At 50.9% G+C, this 25,286-nt stretch overlaps 11 protein-coding genes across 11 annotated transcripts; 3 read left to right on the forward strand and 8 right to left on the reverse strand.

The window, feature by feature from the left end:
* Window positions 1–174: 174 nt before the first annotated feature.
* JCM6883_002610 (uncharacterized protein) lies at window positions 175–561 on the reverse strand (the record flags this gene model as incomplete). Its single annotated transcript, XM_076633303.1, has 2 exons — window positions 175–372; window positions 439–561. 2 exons carry the CDS (start codon window positions 559–561, stop codon window positions 175–177), a joined length of 321 nt encoding a protein of 106 aa, XP_076486755.1.
* A 508-nt stretch (window positions 562–1,069) lies between these two features.
* JCM6883_002611 (uncharacterized protein) lies at window positions 1,070–1,606 on the reverse strand (the record flags this gene model as incomplete). The annotated part of the gene is made up of 4 exons (XM_076633304.1): window positions 1,070–1,132; window positions 1,196–1,212; window positions 1,275–1,357; window positions 1,428–1,606. The coding sequence occupies 4 exons, from the start codon at window positions 1,604–1,606 to the stop codon at window positions 1,070–1,072; spliced, it is 342 nt and encodes a 113-aa protein (XP_076486756.1).
* A 418-nt stretch (window positions 1,607–2,024) lies between these two features.
* JCM6883_002612 (uncharacterized protein) lies at window positions 2,025–2,501 on the reverse strand (the record flags this gene model as incomplete). Its single annotated transcript, XM_076633305.1, has 3 exons — window positions 2,025–2,126; window positions 2,199–2,373; window positions 2,440–2,501. 3 exons carry the CDS (start codon window positions 2,499–2,501, stop codon window positions 2,025–2,027), a joined length of 339 nt encoding a protein of 112 aa, XP_076486757.1.
* Window positions 2,502–2,672: 171 nt separating this feature from the next.
* Window positions 2,673–4,048, forward strand: JCM6883_002613 (uncharacterized protein; the record flags this gene model as incomplete). The annotated part of the gene is made up of 3 exons (XM_076633306.1): window positions 2,673–2,684; window positions 2,744–3,395; window positions 3,459–4,048. 3 exons carry the CDS (start codon window positions 2,673–2,675, stop codon window positions 4,046–4,048), a joined length of 1,254 nt encoding a protein of 417 aa, XP_076486758.1.
* A 967-nt stretch (window positions 4,049–5,015) lies between these two features.
* FOL3 (dihydrofolate synthase) lies at window positions 5,016–6,455 on the reverse strand (the record flags this gene model as incomplete). Its single annotated transcript, XM_076633307.1, has 1 exon — window positions 5,016–6,455. One exon carries the CDS (start codon window positions 6,453–6,455, stop codon window positions 5,016–5,018), a length of 1,440 nt encoding a protein of 479 aa, XP_076486759.1.
* Window positions 6,456–6,987: 532 nt separating this feature from the next.
* On the reverse strand, window positions 6,988–8,036 carry JCM6883_002615 (uncharacterized protein; the record flags this gene model as incomplete). The annotated part of the gene is made up of 6 exons (XM_076633308.1): window positions 6,988–7,189; window positions 7,288–7,348; window positions 7,414–7,560; window positions 7,641–7,732; window positions 7,810–7,831; window positions 7,913–8,036. The coding sequence occupies 6 exons, from the start codon at window positions 8,034–8,036 to the stop codon at window positions 6,988–6,990; spliced, it is 648 nt and encodes a 215-aa protein (XP_076486760.1).
* A 3,113-nt stretch (window positions 8,037–11,149) lies between these two features.
* Window positions 11,150–12,590, reverse strand: BIM1 (microtubule-binding protein BIM1; the record flags this gene model as incomplete). Its single annotated transcript, XM_076633309.1, has 8 exons — window positions 11,150–11,215; window positions 11,285–11,401; window positions 11,482–11,675; window positions 11,795–11,875; window positions 11,962–12,106; window positions 12,186–12,331; window positions 12,434–12,446; window positions 12,522–12,590. The coding sequence occupies 8 exons, from the start codon at window positions 12,588–12,590 to the stop codon at window positions 11,150–11,152; spliced, it is 831 nt and encodes a 276-aa protein (XP_076486761.1).
* Window positions 12,591–12,811: 221 nt separating this feature from the next.
* AFG3 (AAA family ATPase AFG3) lies at window positions 12,812–16,021 on the forward strand (the record flags this gene model as incomplete). Its single annotated transcript, XM_076633310.1, has 6 exons — window positions 12,812–15,028; window positions 15,143–15,187; window positions 15,263–15,273; window positions 15,338–15,495; window positions 15,555–15,768; window positions 15,829–16,021. The coding sequence occupies 6 exons, from the start codon at window positions 12,812–12,814 to the stop codon at window positions 16,019–16,021; spliced, it is 2,838 nt and encodes a 945-aa protein (XP_076486762.1).
* Window positions 16,022–16,216: 195 nt separating this feature from the next.
* On the reverse strand, window positions 16,217–17,324 carry DPI35 (Dpi35p; the record flags this gene model as incomplete). The annotated part of the gene is made up of 5 exons (XM_076633311.1): window positions 16,217–16,415; window positions 16,485–16,857; window positions 16,922–17,047; window positions 17,115–17,181; window positions 17,250–17,324. 5 exons carry the CDS (start codon window positions 17,322–17,324, stop codon window positions 16,217–16,219), a joined length of 840 nt encoding a protein of 279 aa, XP_076486763.1.
* Window positions 17,325–17,881: 557 nt separating this feature from the next.
* Window positions 17,882–21,626, reverse strand: UBA1 (E1 ubiquitin-activating protein UBA1; the record flags this gene model as incomplete). The annotated part of the gene is made up of 11 exons (XM_076633312.1): window positions 17,882–17,911; window positions 17,978–18,083; window positions 18,149–18,438; window positions 18,499–18,557; window positions 18,617–19,028; window positions 19,089–19,612; window positions 19,673–19,741; window positions 19,805–20,564; window positions 20,628–21,343; window positions 21,415–21,434; window positions 21,550–21,626. The coding sequence occupies 11 exons, from the start codon at window positions 21,624–21,626 to the stop codon at window positions 17,882–17,884; spliced, it is 3,063 nt and encodes a 1,020-aa protein (XP_076486764.1).
* Window positions 21,627–23,752: 2,126 nt separating this feature from the next.
* Window positions 23,753–25,133, forward strand: RPS3 (40S ribosomal protein uS3 RPS3; the record flags this gene model as incomplete). Its single annotated transcript, XM_076633313.1, has 6 exons — window positions 23,753–23,787; window positions 23,876–23,899; window positions 24,189–24,485; window positions 24,553–24,830; window positions 24,899–25,048; window positions 25,120–25,133. 6 exons carry the CDS (start codon window positions 23,753–23,755, stop codon window positions 25,131–25,133), a joined length of 798 nt encoding a protein of 265 aa, XP_076486765.1.
* Between the last annotated feature and the right edge of the window lie 153 nt (window positions 25,134–25,286).

Below are 25,286 nucleotides of genomic sequence, written 5' to 3' on the forward strand. Positions count from 1 at the left end.
AAACGTCCCGCTACTCCGACACTAGCGTTGTTTCCCGATCAGACGCTCGTCTTGAAACCCTCTCAGTTTGAACCCTCTCTTTCTGCTTAGTCTCTCGCTCTGCTCCGATCCTCTCCATCTCCATTAAGCTATGTAAGATCAATAATATCAAGCAAACGCGCGAGCTTTCCCTGCCTACCAAACCCCCCTCATCGCCCTTTCCTCTTCCCACGGTTCCCTTTCCCTCCTCTCCTCCAATCGATTCGGTACCAACCTCAACTCTCCCGGTACTTGTACGATCCTACTGTACCCATGATAGAGTCCGTAACAACACATCGAACTTGCGAGTAAGATCAACGGGTAAGCTTCAGTAGGGATGAATTTCTTTGCCCACTGTTCAAACGACGATCGTTAGCGACGCTCCGGACGGGATGGGGGAGAGAGAATGGAGGAGCGTACTTGAATGGGAGTGTAGTGTGGAGGATGAACGGGACGAGGGGAAGTGGTTGATAGGAATCGTTTTGAGCGCGAGGGAGAGACGGTCGAGCGTTGAAGGATGGATGATCGTAGTAGTGTGTTCATTGTTGTTCTGCAATCGAGGAGGAAGAATCAGAACGCGAAAGCACAAGTGAAAGAGGAGAATTGAGCTTCACTTTCGCGAAAGAGCTTCGGAATTTGCTGTGAGGTAGAGGAGAAGGAGATCGCAGAGGCGACCGCTCTTTTATACCTGCGAGACAGAAGGTCATAGAACGAGCGTATCTCAGCGAAGGCCTGCGTATCTGACAGCATCGGCGGGTGGAAGAAGGTACGAGAAGCCGCTCGGGAGATTCAGCTCGTGTCGCCGAGTTGCTCCGCATGAAGCCACAGAGATCCGTGCACTTCGCAGCGATAGAATACATTGCTCTCCGACACGGAAACGGCGTAGAGTGAACTGCGTTTGATATCATTTTGCTATTTGCTTGAAGAAAACTGCGAAGTTGGGTTCAAAAGAAGAGGAAGGAGTTTTCGTTCGTTCGATCGTTCGGACAATAGTATATACACAATGTGTACAAAGGAGAGCGAGACAGAAGGAGGTACTGGTGGGGCGAATCTACTTCTGAAGAGCGTCCTTGAGTTCTTTCGACGCGGGAACTCCATTTCGGGGTCGCTCGAGCTAATTCGCAGGGTATATCAAGGTCAGCTCTCGACCTCAATGTAACCTCGTCAGCGAGCTTACAGAGTTATCCTTCATGCCTACAGAACGCGATTTAACGGGTCAGCGAAGAGTTGCGAAGAGTATTTTCAGACCATCTTACTGTAGTTGATGAAAGCTCCTGTTGCTAAGATTCCGATCGTTCCAAACGCAGCGTACACTGGTGAGATACCCAAGAACGCAGACCTTCAGGACCAGACGAAAGTGGGGGTCAGACAACTGGGAGCCTCGCGAAAACTTCAACGAGGAGACTCACTTTCGTTGTTTCCACGCCGTGTCTTTCGGGTTGAAATCCCGAGGATCTTTTTGGCCGGGGAAAGGAGCGGAATGAGGTGAAGGGTTTCCGCCTGATGTATTCGGGACGGCTTGCGAGACTCGAGTAGAAGTAGAAAGAGCTCGGCGGGAAGTTTGGAGAGTTTGACGGGCGATGAACATTTTGTGTTTGACTTGGTGAGTTGAAGCTGGAAGGAAAGGAGAGAAAGAACAAGCTGCTACGATTCAAGTTTCGAGGTGAATTTACGGATCGATTCAATCGCAACGATTTCGTCATACAATCGACTTTTCCTTTCCCTCTCCTCTTGCCTTTCCGCCCCTGTCTAGTCATGCGAAATTCACTGTTTCACAACCTTACACACGCTCATCGAAATCCTTCGCAGCAGACCGTGACTGAGTTCTTTCGCAGGCAAGCTCGGGCAGGTCTTTCCCTTCTGTCTCCTATTTATGAGTCTCGGTCTCGATCTTTCTCGACAGTACGCACGACAGGACACGACACGACACATAACGATATTCAAGAACCTATTTACACCCAACATCCGAGCACGACGAGGAAGAGAGGGCACCATCTCCGTTATTTTTACTTTTTCTCCTTTGATTCCTTCTTTTCTCCCTGCCCCTCGGGCATCTCCAAGACCTTCTTCAATTTGTCGTCTACCTCTACTCCATGACGGCTGTGAATCTACAGACAGAGCAATATGAAGCAAGTCAGGAAAACGCTGAATACACGCAGAGAAAAGGAGAATGAGCTTACGTCGGGATCCGTTACGATGTTCCTTACGATCGCTCCCGTCGCGATGATTACGATAGTTCCAATCAAAGCGAACAACGGAGTGACTTCCAAACCGATTTTCTCTTTGCGGAAGAAGTTCTTCGGTTTCGGAGGAGTTTGAGGCTCAGGGTGACTGGGTTGAGTGGCGTAGAAGCGACTGTACATGCGAGTATGATTCATGTCAGCACACGGTATAGCGAGTATGCTGGAGGGACAGGCTTACAGAATCGAATTTGTGGGGGTGATGACTCGACGAGGAGCACGAAGTAGCGTTCGGGGGAGCATGGTGATAGTCTAGAAAGTGGTAGAGGTTAATATGAGAGTCGAGAATCAGTGGACGGAAGGAGAAGAGAAGCGAAAACCGAACAACGTCACTCTCACCTCTTCTCCACCCTACTCGCGTCTCTCGCGTCGTCGGTTGGGTTCGAAAGGCAAGGAGCATCTGGAGAGACTATCATGGAGTCTTTTGTGAGTCTACTTACCCCAGATCCTCACTAGACCCGAGTCGAGAATCGTTTCATCTCTAGGTCACTTCTCCTCGCACCAACCTCCTCAGCTTACCCGACGAGCTCCTCCGTGACATCTTCAACGATGTCTACACGAATTGGAAGGACGTCGAAGCCTCGTCGTGGCGTAGTCTTCTTCCTCCTACCGTTCCTCTCTGTCGGAGGCTCTCCGGCGTTCAACGCGAAGCTCTGTACAAGAACGTCAAGATTGAGGCTACCTTCTGTCTCCGTCAGTTTAACAAGTTCTTCGAAACGATCCTTGCTCAACCTCAGCTCGCGACTTTCGTCACTTCGTTCTCGTTCGAAGTCTGGAAGAGCGCAACGCCGGATTACTCGAAACAGTTGAAGGTCACCGACGAGTCACTTCGACTCTGCTTCCGCCAGTTCCGCAATCTCGAAACCCTCGGATTCCTCCATGACGCCGTTTCCGAATTCCCCCAACTCCTTTCTCTCTTCTCCCCCTCTATCCTCAGTCCGAAGTGCACCTCGATCGACCTCAGCCTCTATCACTCTGCCGTCGGATCGCTCGACACTCTTCCTCTCAACCTCGAAACTCTCAAGGTCACGTTCCTCGGCGGGTCTGCTGACCCTTTCCCCCTCACAAAAGCTTCGACAATCTCCCTTCTTACCCTCGATACCCTCTCACATCTCACCCTCGCTAGGCCTGAAATCGGTACGAAAGGTTGTCTTCATCTCGTGTCCCGTTGCTCCAGTCTTCGCTCTCTTCACCTCTCAGATATCGATTCATCAGCCTTTCTCGATCTAATCATTCAACAAATCCCCGTAGCGTCAAACGTTACCACGTTGTCTATCTTCACACCCCTGAGCGACAGGAGGAGGAGCTCTTGGTTTCAGCAGCCTTCAGTCCCGGCGCACGAATCCCACATCTCGAAATTCCCAAATTTGAAAACTCTCACTCTCGGCGGTGGCACGATTTCCAACTCGCAAACCTTCGTTGACGACCTGCGCAAACTCCCTCTCGAAACCCTCGTGCTCGAAAAAGGAGAAACCATTCCCCTCGAATACCTTGTCGCGCTCGTCTCTTCCTCTACTCGTCATCTCACTCTTCGCACTCTCACAATCAGTTTCTTACTCAACAACGGCAAGATGGGGACTAGAATCTCGACTGTGGCGCTTCCCTTCGATCAAGTCCATCTCGATACCGATGACGTCGAAGACGATCTCATGACGGACGATTTCGATTTCCCTACGTGGCCTCAAGATTGTAAGCCTGCAGCGTTGATCGCTTTACAGGACAATGGGAAACAGAATGGGATTCGGGTTGATGGGGAAGTTTTTGAGGCGATAAAGATACAAGCAGCGTAGATGAAGATGTCCGATTGTTGAACGAAATGTGGAAGGAATGGAAAGAAGAGAATGAAGGGAAGAAATCAAAGGCGAAGAAGGGAAAGAAGTCAAAGAAGTGAGGAGGAGCTAGAAAATTGGATTGGGAAGAAGCGAACAGGATACAACGGTTGTTTTGCTCTTTTTGTACGGATTTGTCGCATCTGAAATCGTCGCTTTGGACACTCCCGCGAGAGGAATATTGGCCGCTGGGGTGCGGTAGATTTCAACGTTGAGGGTAAAGAGTCCGGGAGAATCAGATGTAGAGACAATCCGAGCTTGAGCTCGATACTTCGACTTTCCGCATCACTCATGATTCTGAGGTTTTCCCCTGCGCGCTCAGCGCCGCGTGTGGCAGCCTTGATCCGAGGCCGCTCAATCGAGCCTACATGTAGCGGACTTTCAGTAAGCTTCGGTCCGTGGCTCGAAGCCCGAACGGAAACATTGCACCAGATCGATCGGACTGTGGAACTATCGATTTCAGCGACAATGGGAGAGTAAGCTGAGGATTCTAGCAAAGCAATAGATGTCTCGTGACAAGTGGGAGGGCCCGAAAAGACGGAACCCACGGGGGAATTCAGAAAATTGGTTATAAGACTTCGGTTTGCAATCCTGCGGCCGAAACGACATCGTGAGTCTGCCAAGTCGTAAACGATATCGTAAGTCGCGATGGTCAATAGCATCGGATGCGAGAGAGGACGGGCTCACTTCGATAGAATAGCCTTTGAGGCCAAAGTTCAAACGATGCTAGGTCGAGTCGCATCGTCGCGGTGAGTCATGCGTGTACTAGATCGAGTTCTTCACTACGAATGCGAGTAGTGAGATTCTGCACGAACGAAGAATACGAATCAGTTATCAGCTTGTATTCCTGACTCTCGAAGAGCGAAAGAAGCAGAAGAACAACCGGCGAAAACTAACGTTATCGATCCGACTTTCCCACCCGACCACCTTATGCTTGACCACGAACAAACCGAAGCGCATCCGCAACCAGGTACAAGCTCCCAGCGACGACAACCGTTTCTTCGTTCCCGACGACTCCTAGCTCAAACGCCTCCTTCACACTTCCACACCGTTCGACGGACACACCCTCAACTCCCATGTCCGCCACTGATTTGTATAGTTCTTCGGCGGGCGTTGAGCGAACCCAAGGCATCCCAGCCGGGCGAGAGAACTCGACACAGACGACCCTCTTGATCCCAGTCGACGGATGCAGTAGCGGTTCGAGGACATCGGATGCTGCTCGAGGCGCCGAGAGTCCGAATACGAGAGTTGTCGGTCGTTCGGAAAGAGAAAGAGAGGCGAGATACGATGCGAGGAGGTTTGCCGAAGACGGGTTGTGAGCACCGTCGAGCAGGATGCGCCCTGTTTCAGATGCTGCCGGTGGAGACCAGTCGAGCCATTGTAGTCGACCGTCCCAGGTTGTTCGCTCGATGCCTTGTCGCATTGCTTCGTCTGAAATCGAGGCGAGCCGAGGGACCAGTCGGGTTGTTCGAGGAAGAGACCGTAGGAGTTGCACAGCGAGAGCGGCTGTTGTCGAGTTGTCGAGTTGATAGGAGCCGGGAAGAGGGAGTTTGACGGAGAGAGAAGATGGGGAGACCGAAGGGAGAGAGGGAGGATTCGGGGGAAAGACGGAAGCAGGAGAGAGCGGAATAGAGGCTGATTGCGAAGACGAAGAGCTCGCTGTTGTCGAAGTTTCGAGAAGTCGTCCTCCTCCTGCTTGCCAAACCGTCGCGCCTCTTTGTCTCGCGATCGATTGCGCAACCTCGACTACTTCCGGATAACCTTGTTTCGATACGACTAGATCTCCCCCTTCTCGAGTAATCCCACTCTTGACCTTCGCGATCTCCCCGACCGTGTTTCCGAGGAACCCTTGATGATCGAGATCGACGGCGGTAAGAATCGAAAGAAGTGTTTTCGAAGCTGGCACCACGTTTGTCGCATCTCCTTCTCCTCCCATTCCCACTTCGACGACAGCGACGTCGAGGTCAGACTGCGCGAACAGAGAGAACGCTGTCGCTGTCAAGACCTCGAACGGAGTTGCCTCGAGGGATTCGCTCCGATTGACCCTTTCCACCTCTTCTCTCGCCTTTCTAAATGAATCTTCTTCGACAACCTTCTCCCTCAATCGAATACAATCCCATTCGTCTACGAGGTGCGGTGAGTTGAATCTTCCGACTCGAATGTCGGCAGTGTGAAGCATTGAAGCGATGTAGGCGGAAACCGATCCTTTCCCGTTCGTTCCAGCGATGTGAATGATCGGAGTAGCGCACTGGGGTGATTTCAGCGCTTGGAGGAGTTTGGTGATGCGTTGAAGGCCCAGAGAGATCATGTCGTTGTTTGATGAAGTCGAAGTCGAGGCTGGAGGGGTAGATGGATCCGGGTACAGCATTCGAACAGTCTATGAGCCCTAAAGTAGTCAGCATCCCCATCCTCGGCCTGCAAGAGGTCTTCTCGAGTGTCTCCTCGGCTTCATCTATGACAGGAGGGTGAAGGCGACAGACAGGGACTCACCTCGTTGCACCTTGCCGAATAGGTCTATGTACACTTCTTCTATGCTCTACTTGATGTTCTCGGGCGATTGTTGAATGTTGACGGAGAAATCGGGAAAAGTTGGAGGAAGAAAGGCGACAAGGCGAGAAGTTCAGACAGAGTCATTCCATCCTACCTCGAGTATAGCCCTCGATCAGTAAGATCAGTTGCGCTGACGGCACTCTGGCTCGGACGGGCTCGAAAGGAGAAGAAAGCGTAAAGTAGAGGTAAATTAAAGGTTTTGTATAAAAGTGTCTACGAATCCTCGAGTACCAATTCAGTTCCAACGGAAAGACGAAAATAACAACCTCGATCCTGCTGCGAGCCACAAAGGCTGACCTCCTCCCAAGATTCACTACCCCCTGATTGAGCTTGTTCTCACCTAATAGCTCCTACTGTTTCTTCGAGCGATGGCGGTGGGCGAGGATGTCAATCAGACAATCAATGGCTCGGAGCTCCGTCTGTGGTACAGCCTCACGCTCTGCAGGAGACATCGTGCCGAAACGGAGAACGAGCGCGAGAAACCATTCGTCGTCTTGAGCGTTCTTGTTTAACGAGGTAGAACGAGTCGCAGTTGAAACCGTGGTTGAGGTGCTGCTCGAGACGAAAGCGGTGTCAGAGCAGTATCAGCAGGGAGAAGGGCTGATTTCGATTCCGAAACAGCCTCGAAAGAGCAGAGAGAGGGAACTTACTACGAGGAGGCGAGACGAGCAAAAAGAGATTCATCCATGGCTAACCGTGCGAGGTTAGCTTCTAAAACAGAGGCAATGAGTCAGAACCAAGAGCATCAACAAAGGAGCGAGGGGATCACGACTCACCTCTTTCTTGTTCGCCAACTCCGTAATACCAAGCGAGCAAATCGTCGAGGGTTTGAATTTGAGAGGGGTCAAAAACCTTGTGTCGGACCTTGTCCTTCGAGATGGAGGAATCGGGCAGCGGAGTGGCGGAAGAAAGGGGATCGACTCCTGTAGAGTGGGAGCAGAGAGATCAAAGAACAGGTCAGAATCGGCAGATTCAGCGAACAAGCGAATGGGGAAGAACTCACCGTCTTCAGAGGGAAGCTCGTTCTCCTCCTTCTTGTTGTTAACGACGGGCGAAGCAGAAGGTAGGGTGTAGCAGGAATAGTTAGGGCCGCCGCTGTTCGAGAGGGAGAGCAGCATCAGTAGCGAAAGGATGGAGTCACATCGGCGAGAGAAACGGCAAGAGGAACTTACGGCATGGCCTTGAGGTTTGCTCCTACAGAGAAAGAACCGCAAATGCAAGAGGTCAGAATCCGAGGGAGAATCATCATTCAACTCGCCGAGAATGACAACTCACCTCCTCCTCCTCTTCTTGGGTGGGCGGTGGCAGCAACCGTTCGGGATTCTTCCTCGTTCAGATCGCCTCGACACGCCTTAGCCGCGTCTTCTCGAATAGAAGGGTCGGTCTCGATCGATTGCATTTTTTCGTTGTGTGATGAGGGGATTATCTTTGAGTGATGTGAGGTGTAGCCGGGCGATGTGAGGGGGAGAAGCCGAGTGATGGAGTGTGAAAGTGGAAGGAAAGAGGGAAGAGTGAAGAGAAAGAAAGAGAGAACCGTTGACCGAAACTTTCTCGCAGGGAGATTTCTTGGTCAGACGCGATCGCATGTATTCATCCAACTTCCACTCACCTCACACGGGTATAGAACACAGCCGAGCGTATGTCACAGACCAAGAACGCCGGCTCGAGAGGAAGTCAGGAGAGCAATTCGGACTCGACGAAAACGAAGCCAGCAGCAGAGTTCATCCTCTGTACGAAAGTGTTTTTTACTTGCACCTCGTACTCGTCTCAGAGATAGAGTTGTACGGAGCCAAGCAACCGTTGAACCGTCAGTCTCAGAACTGGAGTAACAGCAGTCGTTTCTTCGAGTTCGAGGAATCGTTTCCCGGTCGGCTCTGAATGGTCGTCCCGAGCTCGACTCTTCTGAGATCGATGGCGAATTCACCTCTCTCCACGAGTGTATGCCGAGGTTGGAGCCTTGTCTCCCCCACGAGGTCGAGGTCGAAGGTCGAGAAGACTTCGGAGAGGCGGTCGATCGCAGGAAATCGACGTGAAGCTGCGAATTGAACAGAGCTCGATGTTCTGGATAGGGAGAGTGTGGACGTCAGCCCTGGGATTGAGCAGGACGAGGAGTTGAGTAAGAGAACGACTCTCAAAGGAAGCGATTCGAAGCGGTTTCGTCTATTCACTTCGCTTTCCGAATCATACACTCCTAGCCGCATTCGACACCGACCAACCCGACCCGTCACTCAGGGAAATCGTTCTCGTCAGCTCGTTCGCCAAAATCGCCCTCTGAAGTTCTCATCAGTTTCGCTTCGTCTCCCGCCTCTCAATTAGTCGGAGAACAAGTGGAGTTCACTACGGCCTTGGGCAAGGGGTTACTTCGAGCGAATGGCATTTGCAAGGTCACAGAAGCGTGGCGAGGGAGAAAGGAATCAGGGGAAAGTGGGAGAGTACCGAAGGAGAGGTGGGAGCAGGGTGAGGATGACGAGCTGGAGAAGAAGTGTGTATCTGCAGGAATGGGAGAGGGTAGCAGGAGAATTGCGACTTGCTCTGAGCGGGGAGGAGTGTAATATCGAGCTTGAGTTCCTTCCCGAGTTTCCTCGTTTCTCACACAGTTGATCTTTTGATCGAGACAGAGAGCGAGACGCTTAAGCTGTCACCGAACTGAGAACATCACAGTGTCTCGAGAAAGTGAGATCTGAGATAAACGAGAAAAGATGGGGGAACGAGAATCTCAGACCAAATCAGGCGATACGACTTCGACTATAGCCCTCGATCAGTAAGCTCACTTACGCTGACGACACTCTAGCTTGAACGGGCTCAGGAGGAGAAGAAAACGTAAAGTAGAGATAAATTAAAGGTATTGTGCTAAAAGTCTACGAATCCTCGATACCAACTCAGTTCCAACTAAACCAACTGAAAGACGAACAACTGAAAGACAAAACTAACAAGCTCCTCAGATCCTAACGCGAGTAAGAACGGGTGACCTCTTCATTCAGACCCACCTGGTGTGAGTTCGCGTTGTAACTTCCGCCCTTCGATGGTGAATAGAGGCGATCTCGACAGCGGGTTGGACGAGAGGGAGAACTCGAAACTCCGACGATGAAGTGGCGCTGACCGGCTCCTTCCCCCTGACATCGGGTTTATACTTCCTCGAGCATTTCACCCTGTTCCTCTTCGAGATAGGGGAAACGGGCGGCCGATGGGTAGAAGCAGAGGAAGCAGAGGGGACATTTGCAGTTGCAGCCCGGTTTGATTTGCTGTTCCGAGGACAAGAGGAACGTTCAAGTCAGCGAAGGAAAGCAGCATGAATTGAAACAACGACAAACCAAAGACTCACTTTCCCAGAATGGGTCGTTGCTCCTTCTTGTCCTTCTTCTTCTTCGGCGAGACATCTTCAGTCTTACAGTTGAACTCTGAGGAGGTGAAGGCAGGAAGTCGACGATAGATTAGGATCGAGAGAGCCGACTCAAGCGAGCGAGAGAACCATGACTTACCTCCGTCAGAAGGGTTCTCCTTGTCTTTTCCATCTTTCCTTGAGGTGCTATCCTTGCGGAACGAGGGCTCCCTAGGTCGGATCGGGTCGAAGAAGAAGTTCAGCTCGACTTTGCGGGGCGTTTGGGCGAGATATCGGAGGCTCGACTTCCAATCGGGCGTCGGAGGTTCGAGTTTGACAGACATGTTGGGTAGACGATAAGGGGGCGAGTGGTATAGGAGTGGAGAAGAGAGAGGTGGGGAAGAGGAAGAGGAAACGCCGTTGACGAAACTTCCATGCTTGTTCAGACGATCGCGATTCATGCAAGCTCGCTCCCCATATATTCCTTCAACGCGACTGTGGTAGCTTTTGTCGACAGGGAGCAGGAGCAGTGATAAGCAGCTCACGACCGAGGCTCGAGCAGAACCAGGAGAAAGAAGAACATGAAAGGAAGCGTTCAGGATGTGAGCTTGTTCTCCGACAGTTCTGTTACACCTCGGTTTCCCACGAGTGCAGAGCTGTTATTGCTTCCGAGGAAGAGCTGTAGAGGTTTGAATCCCGTTGCTTTAAGTCCTACTTCCGGATTCGTCGCACTCGAGTCGTCCCTGATCTCGACACGAGCTCAACGTCTTCTGAACTCCTTCTTGCTCTCATGCTCGCGCCCACGACGAAGACAGAGAGTGAAGCGCACAGTAAGCATCCATTGAAGGGTGATCGGACCTGGAGAAAGGCGAGGTCAAAGATACGAGGCAGTCTGTCAAAAGAAAATTGCAGTAATCTCCTCGAAGACTGTCAGCCCGCTTGCATATCATGCAGGAAGTAGAAGGGTATAAGTTGAATGAGCAGAACCTTGGCGTAGCGAAAGAGAAGAGGCGAGGCGTGTAGATTTTGGGAGGAAAGAGGAGGGAAAGAGGAGAAAATGAAAATCACGAAAAGAGAGAAAGAGCAAGTCGATAGCGGAGGGCACGAGTATCTTGCGGGCGAGAGACTCGAGTGAAGAGAAAAGCTGGAAAGTATTATGAAAGAGCGAGAACGCAGACGGGGGTACGGAAGGTCTAGAAAGTTTCCTCCTCGTCGACGAGTCCTCCTTCTCCTTCTTCATCAGGTACTTCGAAGCCCTCCTAAACAAACGCGAGAGCCATCTCGTCAGTCGACCGTACCTTACTGAATACGAGAGAGTGCGAGCTTACCTCGGTAGAATAAAGAATCTGTTGCATTTGCAGTAGCGTCTCCTTCTCGAGTTCAGCCATATCCGCTCCTTCAGCCGATTCCAACCTCGCACCAATAATGATCTCAATATCTCGAAGCTATATCCGCCCCACAGTTCGCATCAGTTCTCTCGGGGCGAGCGACAGAACGAGGGGAAAAGAAGGGAAAAGAAACGAACCTTGTTGAAATAGAAATCACGTTCCTTCTCTAGTCCTTCGACACTGAGTTTCATCTCTCCCATTTGACTCGTCAAGGCTTCGAACGTAGCCATGTCGACTCCACCGTTGTTTGAAGGTCCGGAACGAGCACTTGAGGCGGAAGTTCGAGCAGCCATGGGTCGGGCGGAAGATGATGCGGCGGGTCGAGAGGCAGCTAGAGACCATGTAGGCGAACGGGGGAGCAGAATTGAGGGCAGACGAGACGTCAGTCGTTCGTTTTTTTTTAACCCGTGGAGGCAGGAATCGTCGAATACGATAGAAAGAAGGGCTCACCAGCTGGTCTCCGCGAAGCAGCAGCAACAGCACCCGACGAAGAAGTAGATCGACTTCCCGCTACCGAAGGAGCTCTCGCGCCTAACATCGCATCGTCCAACATTGTCTTTCAGTCAAAAAGAACGAAACATCGCACAAAAGTGAAAAGAAAGGTCTAGGGAGCTCACCTTCATTCCCACCCATTCCTCTCCTCCTCGCGACAGCGTCGTATTCCGTCCCAGGGAATGAATTCAACCAGAATTTACGACACCATTGTAAGAATTCTAAATTGTCGAGAGGTTTACAACGACACAACGCTTCGACCGGAATCGCCTGTCACGAGCGTCAGCGAGTGACCGTCATCAGCGGATCGTCTCTCTCTCTCTCTCGCAGGAAAATGAGAGGGGCTTACCTTGTCGAGTCCATGTTTCTTGAACGAAGCTTGCAAGATTTTGTAATTCGTCAAATATTCGTGTACTTTCGCATCGAATTTAACTTTGCTCATCGGTAAGTCTTGATAAATCGAATCAAAGATTTGACAATAAACTGCTCCTGTACCTATAATCTCACACACACGCGCGCGAAGGAGAGAGGGAGGGTTAGGTGTCAATTGGGGAGTTTAAAAGAAAAGGGGGAACGTGAGCGATGAGGAGGACTGACCGCATTGCTCGATCTGGAGAGAGTAAGAGTAAAGGTCAGTAGGGGGAACGCAGAGAGCAGAGGGAAGGGAGAGAGTATTACGGCGTACTTTGGTGTAGTTGAGTTGAAGGAGATCATTGATCCAACCCAACAATTCTGATCGACTTTCTCCTGCCATGGTCTACTGTGTCTATTCCTTAGTCTGTTTACGCGCTCTGGTAGGTGATTCGAGGGTGTCGAGTGATGAAGAGATTTGGATGAGAGATCAAAGATATCTAGATGTATTGGGCCAATTTCGCGGGTATCATCGTATGCATAGTAAATCAAATACCGAGAGACTTGCCGAAGTTAAAAAGCGTGCGACTGCTCCCTTCTCTCACTTCATCATCACTCACTCTCATGCTACCCCGAACCAGCACCCGACAACTACCACGCTCACTACGACTCTCTACCCCTCTCTCAACCGTCGCATCTCATCGTTCCTTCTTCTCACTTCGATCTCTCACTCCTTCATCTCTCCTTCGAGCATCGCCTCCCTCTTCCAACAACAAGGATGAACCCGCCGCATCAGGACTAGAAGACTTCTTCGGTGGATTGTTAGGCAAGTCTAATGGAGGGAAGAAAGCTCGAGATCACGCCACTCCTCCCGCTCAACCTGGAACGATCGATCCTCCCGCTCAACCGAACCGAAACCCTCTCAAAGAACTCTTCGAACGTAGGAACGGACCTCCTGCTGGTGCCGTTACGGGTGGTCCAGGTCCCGATCCGAAGAAAGGGAACAACGAGGAAGGAAAGAACAACGATGGAGATAACAAGAAACAACCTCCTCCTCCTGGAGGCGAACCTCAACCTCCAAACCCTTCAGCTACGATGATCCTCGCGACTACTCTCTCCCTTTACCTTTTGTACAGAGTAACCTCGTCTTACGATCCTTCGTCGAGGGAAATTACCTGGCAAGAATTTCATTCGGCGTTCTTATCGAAGGGACTCGTCGATAAACTCACCGTCGTCAATAAACAACGAGTTAGGGTATCTCTTCATTCGAACGCGACCGGTCAAAATGCAGGAGGAGGAGGAGGAGGATCGGCACCTTCGACCGCTTCGTATTATTTCTCGATCGGATCAGTAGAAGGGTTCGAGAAGAAGTTGGAGGATGCTCAGAACGAGTTGGGGATCCCAGTCGGAGAAAGGATTCCGGTAGCGTTCCACGACGAAATGCCCCTCGGTCAAACGATCCTCAATTTACTCCCTACCCTCCTCTTGATCGGTTCTACCGTTTGGATCTACCGACGAATGACGGGAGGAGGAGCTGGAGGTGGAATGTTGGGCGGTGGAGGAGGAGGTGGAGGTGGACCGGGAGGAATCTTTGGAGTTGGGAAATCTCGAGCGAAAATGTTCAACCACGAAACCGATATCAAGGTCAAATTCGACGATGTCGCCGGAATGGACGAAGCGAAGGAGGAGATTATGGAATTCGTCAAGTTCTTGAAGAACCCGAAACATTACGAACGATTGGGAGCGAAAATTCCTCGAGGAGCGATTCTTTCGGGACCTCCTGGTACCGGTAAGACTCTACTCGCGAAGGCAACGGCGGGAGAAGCTGGAGTACCATTCCTTTCGGTTTCGGGATCGGAATTCGTGGAAATGTTCGTTGGAGTCGGAGCGAGTCGAGTACGAGACTTGTTCACTCAAGCGAAGAAGAACGCCCCTTCGATCGTCTTCATCGACGAAATCGACGCGATTGGAAAAGCTCGTGGGAAAGGAGGACAATTCGGTGGAAACGACGAACGAGAATCGACGTTGAATCAATTGTTGGTCGAAATGGATGGGTTCGGTACGGGAGAACACGTAGTCCTCCTCGCTGGTACGAACAGATCCGATGTACTCGATCCGGCGTTGATTCGTCCTGGAAGGTTCGATCGTCAAATCGCAGTTTCGAACCCGGACGTAGGAGGTCGTAAACAAATCTTCGGAGTTCATCTCAAGAAACTCGTACTCGAAGTACCAAGAGACGAAAAGGTCAAGGAGACGAAGAAGGAGGAAACTGAATCGGACGTTCAAGATGGAATTCCCGAAGGATCTCAACCTGCGATCGCTCACATCAACTCGATTCCTCCCTCTTCTACTCTCTCCTCCTCCTCCTCTTCTTCTTCGATCGTCGCCTCTTCCCCTATCCTCTCCGAGCTCGCTTCTACCTCGATCCTCCGCGCAACTCCCACCTCTGACGCTCCCTCTCCCTCCTCCGAATCTTCGACTCCTCCTCCTCAAGAGAAGAAGAAATCAAACTTCCAATCGATGTACACCCTCAAAGAGAAAGAAGTTGCCGACCCGAACTCGCCTCTACAGAAACTCATCGCGAAACTCGCCGCTCACACTCCCGGTTTCTCAGGAGCCGATATCGCCAACGTTTGTAACGAAGCGGCTTTGATCGCAGCTCGACTAGGAGCCGACAGTGTACAGGAGAAGCACTTTGAGATGGCGATCGAACGAGTCATCGCAGGGATGGAGAGGAAAAGTCGAGTTTTGGGGAAAGAAGAGAAGAAAACGGTCGCTTACCATGAAGCTGGTCACGCTATCTGTGGTTGGTTCCTCGAGTTTGCGGATCCTCTGTTGAAGGTACGTCATCGATTCTGTCATCCCCGTCAGACTTGGCAGAAAAAACGAAGATTTCTCGAAACTTACCTTTTTCGCTTCTCCTTCGCCTTTCCACTCTCCCTTTTACTTCTACAGGTTTCCATTGTGCCGAGAGGTGTAGGAGCGCTAGGCTATGCGCAAGTAAGAACCGAAATAAAATCACTTTCCGTTTGATTGCAAAAAACTGACTCTGCACTTTTCCCGTCATTTTCGCAGTATTTGCCCCAGTTGGTTTCCCTTCGACTCCTCGCGCTCCTCCTTACCTCGACTGACCTTCTACCGTACCTACAGGGAACGTTACCTCTACACGACTGAACAACTCATCGATCGAATGTGCATGACTTTGGGAGGACGAGTTGCTGAAGAAATCTTCTTCGGAAGAATCACGACTGGAGCGCAAGACGACTTGCAGAAGGTGACTCGTATGGCCGCTGAGGTCATCGCGAACTGTACGTCTCCCATTATCGTCGTCAACATGGACCTTACTAATCTTTCTCGTTTTTGACAGATGGTATGAACTCGGTTGTTGGTCCTCTCAGTTACCGTCAAGATCAAGAATCTTTCCAGAAGCCCTTCTCGGAAAAGACCGCTCAATTGATCGACGACGAAGTGAGAAAGATGGTATTCGAAGCTCACAAACGTACGACCCAACTTTTGACCGACAAGAAAGCTCAAGTCGAACAAGTTGCTCAACTCTTACTCGAGAAGGAGGTACTCTCCAGGTGAGTCACATCTCCTCTCTTCATCGTCTTCTCAGCTGATCTCGATGAGTACGCTTGCAGAAATGATATGATCAACTTGATTGGACCTCGACCATTCGAAGAAGGTTACGACCCTTCAGTCTCGTTCGGTTCCGCTACCGCTCCTCCTGGCGTCCCCCCTACCGGCGGCATCGAAGAAGGAATGGCCGGAAAGGGCGGGATCGGACAAGGAGTACCCCAACCAGGAGGAATTGAAGAAGGTTCGAGAGCTTAGATTCTTAGCTACCCTCTCTTTCTCACTCTCTATTCTCTCGTTTTCGATTGTATATTTCACCCCATCGCACTATCATTCTCTTCCCCTCCCTCTCTTTCGCCACCTCTCCCACCGTATAATTTCTCTCTTTCCCTTTCTTTCTTGCTCTATCTCTCGCTCTCTCGCACGCAACAGTTTGTATCGAAATAAGAAATACTAGTTCACAACAACAGCACTCTCACCATTCTCCCGCTTGATCCAGTCAATCACTTCTGTGAGGTCTCGAACGGCATGAACATCGATTCTCCGACCGTCGATTTCGTCGATATAACTCGGGTTTGCGTGTGAATCTTCGGCGGTCGATCGACGGAGGAGGAGACTCTGGAACCCGGCTCGTCGAGGAGTCTCGTAGTCTCTGTTTGAGGTGAGAGAGTTCCAATGAGCTTGAAATCGCGACTGGGACAGCAAAGCGAAAGAAACTCACGCTACGAGTTCATCCCCAACAACGAGTATCTCCTCTCGCTTCAGCGCTGTTGATTTCTCTGTTGAAGCGTTCAATCGGTCGAATACGTCGTCCCAGAAGCCTACTTCTTGCTTCTCTTTCTCGAGATCCCAAGTCGTGAAAATTTCCTTCGTCCTGATGCCTTTCCGTCCCATTCGATGTTCTGACACGCCGAGGTTGTCGACGATCTTGACGAGAGCTGGATCAGTATTCGAGACGATCGCGGGTGGAGGTAGATTGAGCTCTTCGAGGGAATCGAGGAAATCGAGGAATTCAGAATGGAGTGAATAGCCTTGAGACCCCTGGAACCGCTCGATTAGCGAGGTCGACAGTGACGGACTGACGCTCTTCAACTCTACGCAATGAAGGCTCTCAGTAAGGGGTTGTGACCGATGTAGCGGAGGAAGAAAGAAGCTTACTCTCGTCTGAAACTCCCGCGAGTCGAAACGTATCGTCAATAACACCCTTCCACCAGTCTCCCGGTTGCAGGGGAGGGTTCGAGTGCTTCCCATAGAATTGATGTGCCTTCAGCCACTGCTTGAAAGCTGACCAATCGATCGTTGAGCGTCAATCGAATTGGAGGACGAGCGAAAATGAAAATCGAAATCATACCACGTTTGAACGCTACTTTTACGTTTTCCTCCTCCACCGCGAGGCCATACGATCGAGCTACTTCAGTCTGTACGAAACGTATGGGCGTCAGTGGTCGTAGGAGCGAGAAGAGAGGGGAAGACGATCTGGACGAACGTATTGAGCGACGACAGGTCTTGTCGGAGAGAAGACTGTCCCGAAGGCGTCGAGCAGAACTCTACGAATGACCATGGGTATGATCCTCGGCGAACAGAGGGTTTGAGAGACCGTTATCGAGTTCGAGAGATGAGGTCACAGAGCAAGAGAGTCGGAGGTATATAGCGGCCGCCCTGGGGCAGAGGAGATGAAGATAGTTGTGGGTGACCGTAGTCTTGACCGCTGACGAGATGAGGCGATGTGAAGCGAGGAAAAGAAAGAAATGAAGCTCAACTTACTTTTTCGCTCAACATGTGAAGTCGAAGTGAGGGAGGGGTGTTGTTCGACTTGGACATTCGCGGCATGCGGGATTCGACTCCAGCAACGAGCAAGAGAGAAGATGGCTCTACGCGGGAGATGCTGTTGCGACGAATCGCCAAATCGAGCGATTTCGAGCAAGTTTCGCTGCCGAGCGTCTCGCAAGCTCCCACGAGTCGCTCAGTGCGATACAAACGTCCCATAAGCCAGCAAGAAGACGAAGAGCGAGTTGCAAGAGAGGGGGTATGGATACAAAAACGACAAAAGTAAAAAGCTTGTTTCTTTCTTTTCCTCCGATCCGAAAGACGAGAGGTGATCTTCTAGTCAGCTCCTTTCTAACGAATACGGATCTTGAGATAAGGAACCTGGCGGAGGGATCGAGGTATCAGTACCCTCACGAAAAACTGGAAAAGGAGTAGAGGATCACTCACCTCGACATCCTCGTCTTGGTCGTCGTTGACCATGATCTCGCAAACGATGTCTCGAACATGTTCGGGGATAGGCTTTCTCGAAACAGTTTCGACCAATTGAGACATACTATCAAACGAATGGAAGTCAATTCTTCTTTCTCGCGGGAGACGATGAGAGAGAGAGAGACTCACGGCATTGCCAACCTCTCTTCAAGTTTCTTCTTCGGCATCCACGACGAGTAAAGCATACTAACTCCCGACGAAAGCATCGTGATCTCCAACTTGTGTTCCGACTTGAACTTGTCGACGAGTTGTTGTAGAGTCAAATCACCTTCAATGAAGAATCGATCCCAGATCGTCCATTCCGTGTCGTAGTACTTGTTCTTGGGGACGGCGATGGGTTCGGAGAATCCAAAGAAGGGAAGGGCGAGGTTGACGAAGCCGTTCTTGTATTGTTCGATATCGGTCTTGCCGTCGATGATCTGTGAGCGTAGAAGGGTCAGCTTTCTGAGCCTCTCGCCGGAGTTTCATGGAAGTCTCACCTTGTAGAGTTCGAGGCAGACGAGACCAGTAGCGAGACAAGTCGTAGTAGCGATAGCAGCTGTGAAACGAAAGCGAGTCAGCAATCGATTCAACGCTGGAGAAAGTGCGAAAACTCACGAATGATCTTTCCGGCGATTCCCTTTGTTCGGTGCTTGTCGGCAGTCTTGATTCCGTAGTTGAGAGCACGAAGGTTCGAAGCGGCCGTGATGAAATCCATGTGGTGGTTCGTATCGTCATCCTTTTCGAATTCAGCGGGAACCATTCTGTATCCAGCGAGGGAAGAAGGTTGAGGGAGAGCAGCGGCGATCGTCGCGAGGTCGTCATCGTCAGTCGAAGGAGCCTTGTCTTTGTCGTTCGCGACGGGTTCGTCGTCTTTGATTTGAACTTGAACTCCCGATTTGGGGACGAATTCGGGAAGTTGGATCGAGTCGAGAGTCTGGTGGAATAGTTTCGGGTCATTCTCTCCCTTGAGACCGTAGTTGAAAGCGTGGAGGTTTGCGGCGGCAACAATGAACTCCATGTGGGCGGGCTGTCAGAAGGGGAGAAATGAGTTCAAGATTCGCTTGCAGCGAGTCGAATGCAAGCTTACCTCGTTGTAATCGAACTTGAGAGGCTCGGGAGCTCGCTTAGGTCCAGACCAGAAAGGAGTACCTTCCTTCGTGACGAGATCCTTCGGGAGCGAGTAAAGAAGTTGTTTGATCTCGTTGCCGTACTCCGTCTCGAATTGTTGACGAGCCCAAACGATACACTCGTCGAATCCTAAAGGTTTGTTCTCGACGAGGTAACTGCGAATCTTGAGGAGTTGATTCGTTTCTCCCGAAACTTTCGCTTGTTCGATGAAATTGGGTTGAGAGAGGTACGAATTGACAACTTCGGCGGGTTTCGTGAAGTATTCTTCGAATCGTTCTTTCGCCCATGCGATCGTGTGTTCGATTTGGTTCGGGAAGTTCTTGATCGTGCAAGAAGGGTGAGACTTCTCGGGAGGATCTTGAGATGAAGAGTAGGATTCGGTGACGTGAGGGAGAACGACTTGGACGTTCGCTTTCGTACCGAGAGTACCGGATTCGAGGAGAGGCTTCTCGTAGTAGACACATCTTTGATCCATGTATTGTCCTACGGAGAGAACGAATTAGCGATCGGGGTGAGCGGCGCGAGAGTGAGGGGGAGACTTACGAGCAGCGACGTTGTCGAGAGCGTTCGTGACACCGTCAATAGCGTCGAAGAATGAGTCACCGAAAGTAGCTAGGGAGACGAATCGCGGTCAACGTCGAGTCAGGAGAGAAAGAAAATTGTGATTCTGCTCACCTTCGGTATCTCCACCAACGGCAAGCTTGAACACCTCAATCTTTCCATTCAAGCTTTCGTTCATTTCCGTCGCTGCCCTCCTCGCCGCCTCACTCTTGAACGATCCAACATCCTTAGGTCTGAACAAGAATTGTCGATTCAAGTTACTCTTCTCGATCGTGTCCAAATCCGTAATTTGAATCTTTCCCTTCTCTCCAGTACCCAATCCCATCATGGCCCAATTCTTCAACATTTCACAACCGATCGCACCGGCTCCGACCAGGAATTGACGGTTGTTTTCGATCTTGTTTTGGAATTGTCGACCGAAAACTGCGATTTGATGGTCGTATCGAGAAGGAGGGTTCGAAGGTTGACAATCTTCTTCGGTAGGTTCCGTCGTAGGAAGGGCTTCGAGAGCATCGTAGTAAAGGTGTTGGTAGAGAGGTCCGAATTTTCCTGAACACGCCTTCAAGACTTCTTGAGCTACGAAACCTCCCAAAACGGCGTTGATCGGGGCCAATTCTCCCGAGGATTGGAACGAGAGTTCTTCGAGAACGGCAGAATCGAGGTCTCCTTCGAATTTCGATTGAGTTGCGATATCTTTCGCGAGTTGAACGAAGGTTGCGGCATCAGAGGCGTTGCGAGGAGCGGGGAGTCGAGAGTGTTGAGATCGGAACGCGGAAAGAGCTTGGAAACCGATGTGAAGGGTAGCGGGGCGATCGAATTTCGCGAAATCGGAAATGAGGAATTCGGGTGCGTTGATCGATTCTCGGAGGGGTTTCTACGAGTTGACGTGCGTGGGTGAAGGGAGTGACAAGAATCGAACAGAGAGACTACGACTTACGAAATCGTACATTTTCGGCATCTTAACTTGATGGAACCATCCGCCTCGCTTGTATTGACCCAAACCTCGAGTATCTCCAATCGTGAACGTATAAGGACCCTTTACGGTGATCTTTCTCGCACCATCGACCGAATCCGAGTTGATGTTCATTCCCTCGACTTCGGTAAACCTGACGAAATCTCCATCTTCTAACCCGTGTCTCGTCTCGTCCAAGCAAGTAACCAACGCCTCTTCACCTTCTTCGATTTCTACGACCATTCCCGATAGAGGAGTCTCTCCCGTTTGATCGACGACGGGGAATTGAGAACCGAAATCGCAGAAAGCGGAACCGAACAATCCAGCCGTTTCCGTCGAGATAAACTTGATTCCGTTCGCGTGAGTGAAATCGTTCAACTTGAGTTGTTCCTCGGTCGAACCTTGAACGAGTACGACCTCGGTGAATCGTTTAATGTTTTCGAGGTTCAATTCTCCCAAAACTGAAACGGGAGTATAGGCGTTCAATTCGGCTAATCGAGGTCGAGTCGCTTCGTCCCTTCGTTGTCCGAGGTCGGATTCTCGCAAGAAGAACTGAGTACCCAGGTCCGGGATCGTAACTTTGGTAGGATCCGAGAGGGTGACGGATTTAACTCCGGCGAGACAGACGTTCTTGGCGATTTCGACTCCGAGTCCAGATAGACCGATGATGAGAACGTCCGATACTGCCATTCGCTTCATAGCTGTAGACTCATGGTGTGAGTAAGTTGAATGGAATTCGATGGAACACTTTAATCGTAAGAGGGGAACTGACCTTCATGACCCAGGACATATCTACCGAGTCGCAGAGTATTGGTCAGTACTCTCGTTGCTAGCTCGTTGCGAGGGAGGCGAGGGATTGCCACAAAGGTTCGAGTAGGATGACCTCAGCGGAGCGGGAGAGACTCACAGTTGTCGAGAGTAGAGGGATTCATCTAATCCATCCCCTCCTCCAGGTACTGGATCTACTTGGATAGCTTCAGTCATCGTAGTGGTGAAGGTGTGGTGAGTTGTTGGAAGAGAAGCGTCGACTAGGCGGAATTATCCACGTCTTTGCGCGCGTGCCTCATCTCTCACGTTCGCTGAACATGCTAGTGGACGCCTTTGCACATGTGAGCCCCTAAGAGCGCAAGCGGACACTGAATCGAGAGGAAGCCAAAAACCGCATTTCGCAACCAGACAGGCGAAACTCTCGACATATGTGGAAGCCAATGAACCAGATGGAGTGAGAACATAGTCTTTACATTGCTAGGCATGAAATCGAGCAAAGAATACAAGGAGAGGCGGCGAGAGAGCGTCGAAAGCGGGAAAAAAATGAAAACTGTTTCGAGGACGACGTGCAAGGTCAGTGTACGTTCTGCCTGAAGTCTTCCGTGTTATCCGTCGAGCCCATATATCGTGTAAACGTATCAGAAGAGTTTAATGTCATAGGGAGCCATCTCGAACCTGTTCAACTCTGCACACTTTCGCCGTGAGATCTTACGGGATCGCGACGAGAGCTGCGGGAGAAGAGCAGTAGAGTTGACCCCCTCTGCACAGAGGTGCCAGTGTATGTAAATTGGAGAGAACCTCGCTCTCCTATCATCATGTAAAGTCGAAGGAAGCGTCGGGAAGTGAAAAAATGCACTCACGAGTCCAGAGCTTGCGAATCTGTCTGCAAACTGGTTGTACTGTCTGTTGGAATGCTGAAATAGTCTGTAGGCGAAAGGCGGAAAGAAGAAAGTGAAGTGAAGGAAGAAAGAGAGAAGAGCAGAAACAGAAGCGCCATTGTTTTTTCGACTTTCATCGATTAGTCTATATTTCCGGATTCTAATGCTCTGAAATTGGAATACAATCTGGCAATTGATCATAGGCTTCACTGAGCCAAAAATCGTCTCTTGCACTCCAACGTAACTCGAGCAAATTCGACTGACGAAGTTTCGCAAGTTTTGCGAGCGCTCCGAGCTTGGTCGATATCGCTCCCATTTTGACTTTCTGAAATCGCTGCTCCAGGCTCACTCAAATCCCGGATCGAGCCGAGGCATCGAGTCACACACGTAGGTTGACGTCGTATAGACATTCAATGGTAATGCCGGAGCGCAAGTGAAGGGATCGAGAGAGGGAGAAGCAGAAACTCGCAATCCTCAGTTTTCGATTCGAAGAAAACGGACGCTCTCTTGCTCTAGGATCATCTCCTATTTGCCTCACCCTACCTGACGTCTACTTCTTATTACTCGGATTCTGATGAGCTAGTTTTCACTGTAATAGCACAGAGTGCACGCCTTTCCAGAGTTCCCGATCAATCTTCTGCTGTCCAAATTCGTCTCAGGCTCTGTCACCTATCGCTTGTTCGCCATATCGACCCCTCAAGGCCTTGAGCAGAGCTCGCGTAGACCCTATGAGGTTGCTCCTTATCCTTCAGATGCGAGGATCGCTCGATAGCGGGATCTGGCAATTTCGAGGAGACAGTTCACCATAGACTGTGCGATCGGACTGAGCTCGAGACGGTTCGACTCTCCAGGAATCAGACTGTCGTGGGACGCGGAAGGCGTAAAGGTAAAGGAGAGATCGATTGCAAGAGCGTCAAGCTCGATACAACCAAGATTCGAGAAAGCGAAAGAGTTGCCGCGGAAATTTCGCTCGACAGGTCATCCTTTACATACTTGACATCTTGCGAGACCCCTGGATATATCTTGCGTCCTGCCTCCGATCGGTGAGAATTCGGTTCCATACGAATTGGCTAGGCGTGCCGGCGATTTTGAGAGACTTGCCAGAATTGACAGCGGCGAACGGGCGCAATCGTACCGAAATTGCTCGGCATGCTCTCGGTAGCTTGGATCGATGTCGAGTGTTCACCAGGGCGCCGCGTTGATCGATGTCGGTTCAAGGAGGGGGAGAGAAGCTGGCGGAAGTCGAAGAGAGATCGTTTTGAGACTTGCAGACTTTGATGGGGCCTCCCGGTCGCATGCGTTATGTTCAAAGAGAGCCGTGTATGACCGTAGCGGAATGGATGAGGGTGTACTTGGTGGGAGTGGAGGGAGGGAGAGAATCCTTCGAAATCGATTTCCTCGCGCTTTCCTACTCTCCAGTCAACTCCGTCCTCAAGAGTTTACTCGACCTTCGACCTTTTTACCATGGCCACCTCGCAGATCATCTCCAAGCGCAGAAAGTAAGCCTATCTCCCTGGCTCTCCCACTCGATCGATCAAGGACTGATTTTTTTTCGTTTCACCTCTCACCGCTTCCCTACCCCTCTAGATTCGTTGCTGACGGTGTCTTCTAGTGCGTTAACTTTCAATCGTAGTATCTGGACTGGTCTTAGAGGCTCAGGAGGATGGGAAAGAGCTGATGAATTGTTCCCTCTCCTCCTCACTCTACTCTCGCCCACTCGATCTCGCCTACACTCCGATCTACGATTAATTACTCACCATTCTCGCACTTTACCCGTTCCCGATCATTCTCACTCGCTCTCTCGATTCCGACTCGATTTCGCCTCTTCCCTCTCCGATCACCTCTCATCTCCACCACTCCAACTCATCATTCACTCGATCCGATGATTCAACGTCTCCAGCGCCGAGCTTTCCGAATTCTTCTCGAGGACTCTCTCTTCCGAGGGATACTCTGGCTGTGAAGTTCGCGTCACTCACCAAAGGACCGAGGTTATCATCCGTGCGACCCACACCCAAGAGGTCCTCGGAGAGAAGGGACGTCGTATCCGTGAATTGACTTCGCTCGTTCAAAAGCGATTCCGATTCCCCGAGGGTTCCGTCGAACTCTACGCCGAGAAGGTTCAAAACCGTGGACTTGACGCCGTCGCTCAATGCGAGTCGCTTCGTTACAAGCTTCTCGGTGGTCTTGCCGTTCGTCGGTAAGTGCCAACCCTCTCTCGTTCACTGAGCCCGATTGAAGCTAACTCGCTTCCCTCGCGTCTGTAGTGCTTGCTACGGAGTTCTCCGATTCGTTATGGAATCGGGAGCCAAGGGTGTCGAAGTTGTCGTTTCCGGTAAACTTCGTGCCGCTCGTGCCAAGTCGATGAAGTTCACGGACGGATTCATGATCCACTCTGGACAACCCGCTCGCGACTTCGTCGACACGGCGACTCGTCACGTCTTGATGCGTCAAGGTGTTTTGGGTATCAAGGTCAAGATTATGAAGCCTTGGGACCCTGAGGGTCGTATGGGTCCTTCGAAACCCCTTCCCGATATGGTTACCAGTCAGTTGATCTCTCTCAGCGAAAACTCTTCCATGAGAGAAGATCTGACACTCGTTTCGTTTGTGCAGTCTCTGAGCCCAAGGCTGATGCTGAACTCTCTCAAACCGTTCAATCGGTCAACGTTGGTGCCGTCAACGTTCCCGCCCCTGCCGAACAAGAGCAACAAGCTGCTGCCCCTGCTCAAGAGGTCGTCACCGGTAACGCCGAGGTCGCTGCTGGTAAGTCCCTGACGATGTTCAGTCTCTCTACTGTCGAATAGTAGACTGATACGAGTCGTCGGAAATCGCAGAGGGTACTTTCTAAACGATTAAAAGTTTAGATTGATTCATCTTCTTGCTTCTCCCTTTCTTGTTGTCCCTTTTCTGTTGATTGATCAATGGAAAGAAAAACGCTAGCTCTTTGTTGAGTTGAAACAGGACTGGCGAACTGAGAGATAGAGAGTTCCGTGCGAAAGTT

This window comes from Sporobolomyces salmoneus, assembly GCF_050403485.1.
Source record: "Sporobolomyces salmoneus JCM6883 DNA, S_salmoneus_JCM6883_v1_ctg36, whole genome shotgun sequence".
NCBI classification, from domain to species: Eukaryota; Fungi; Basidiomycota; class Microbotryomycetes; order Sporidiobolales; family Sporidiobolaceae; genus Sporobolomyces; species Sporobolomyces salmoneus.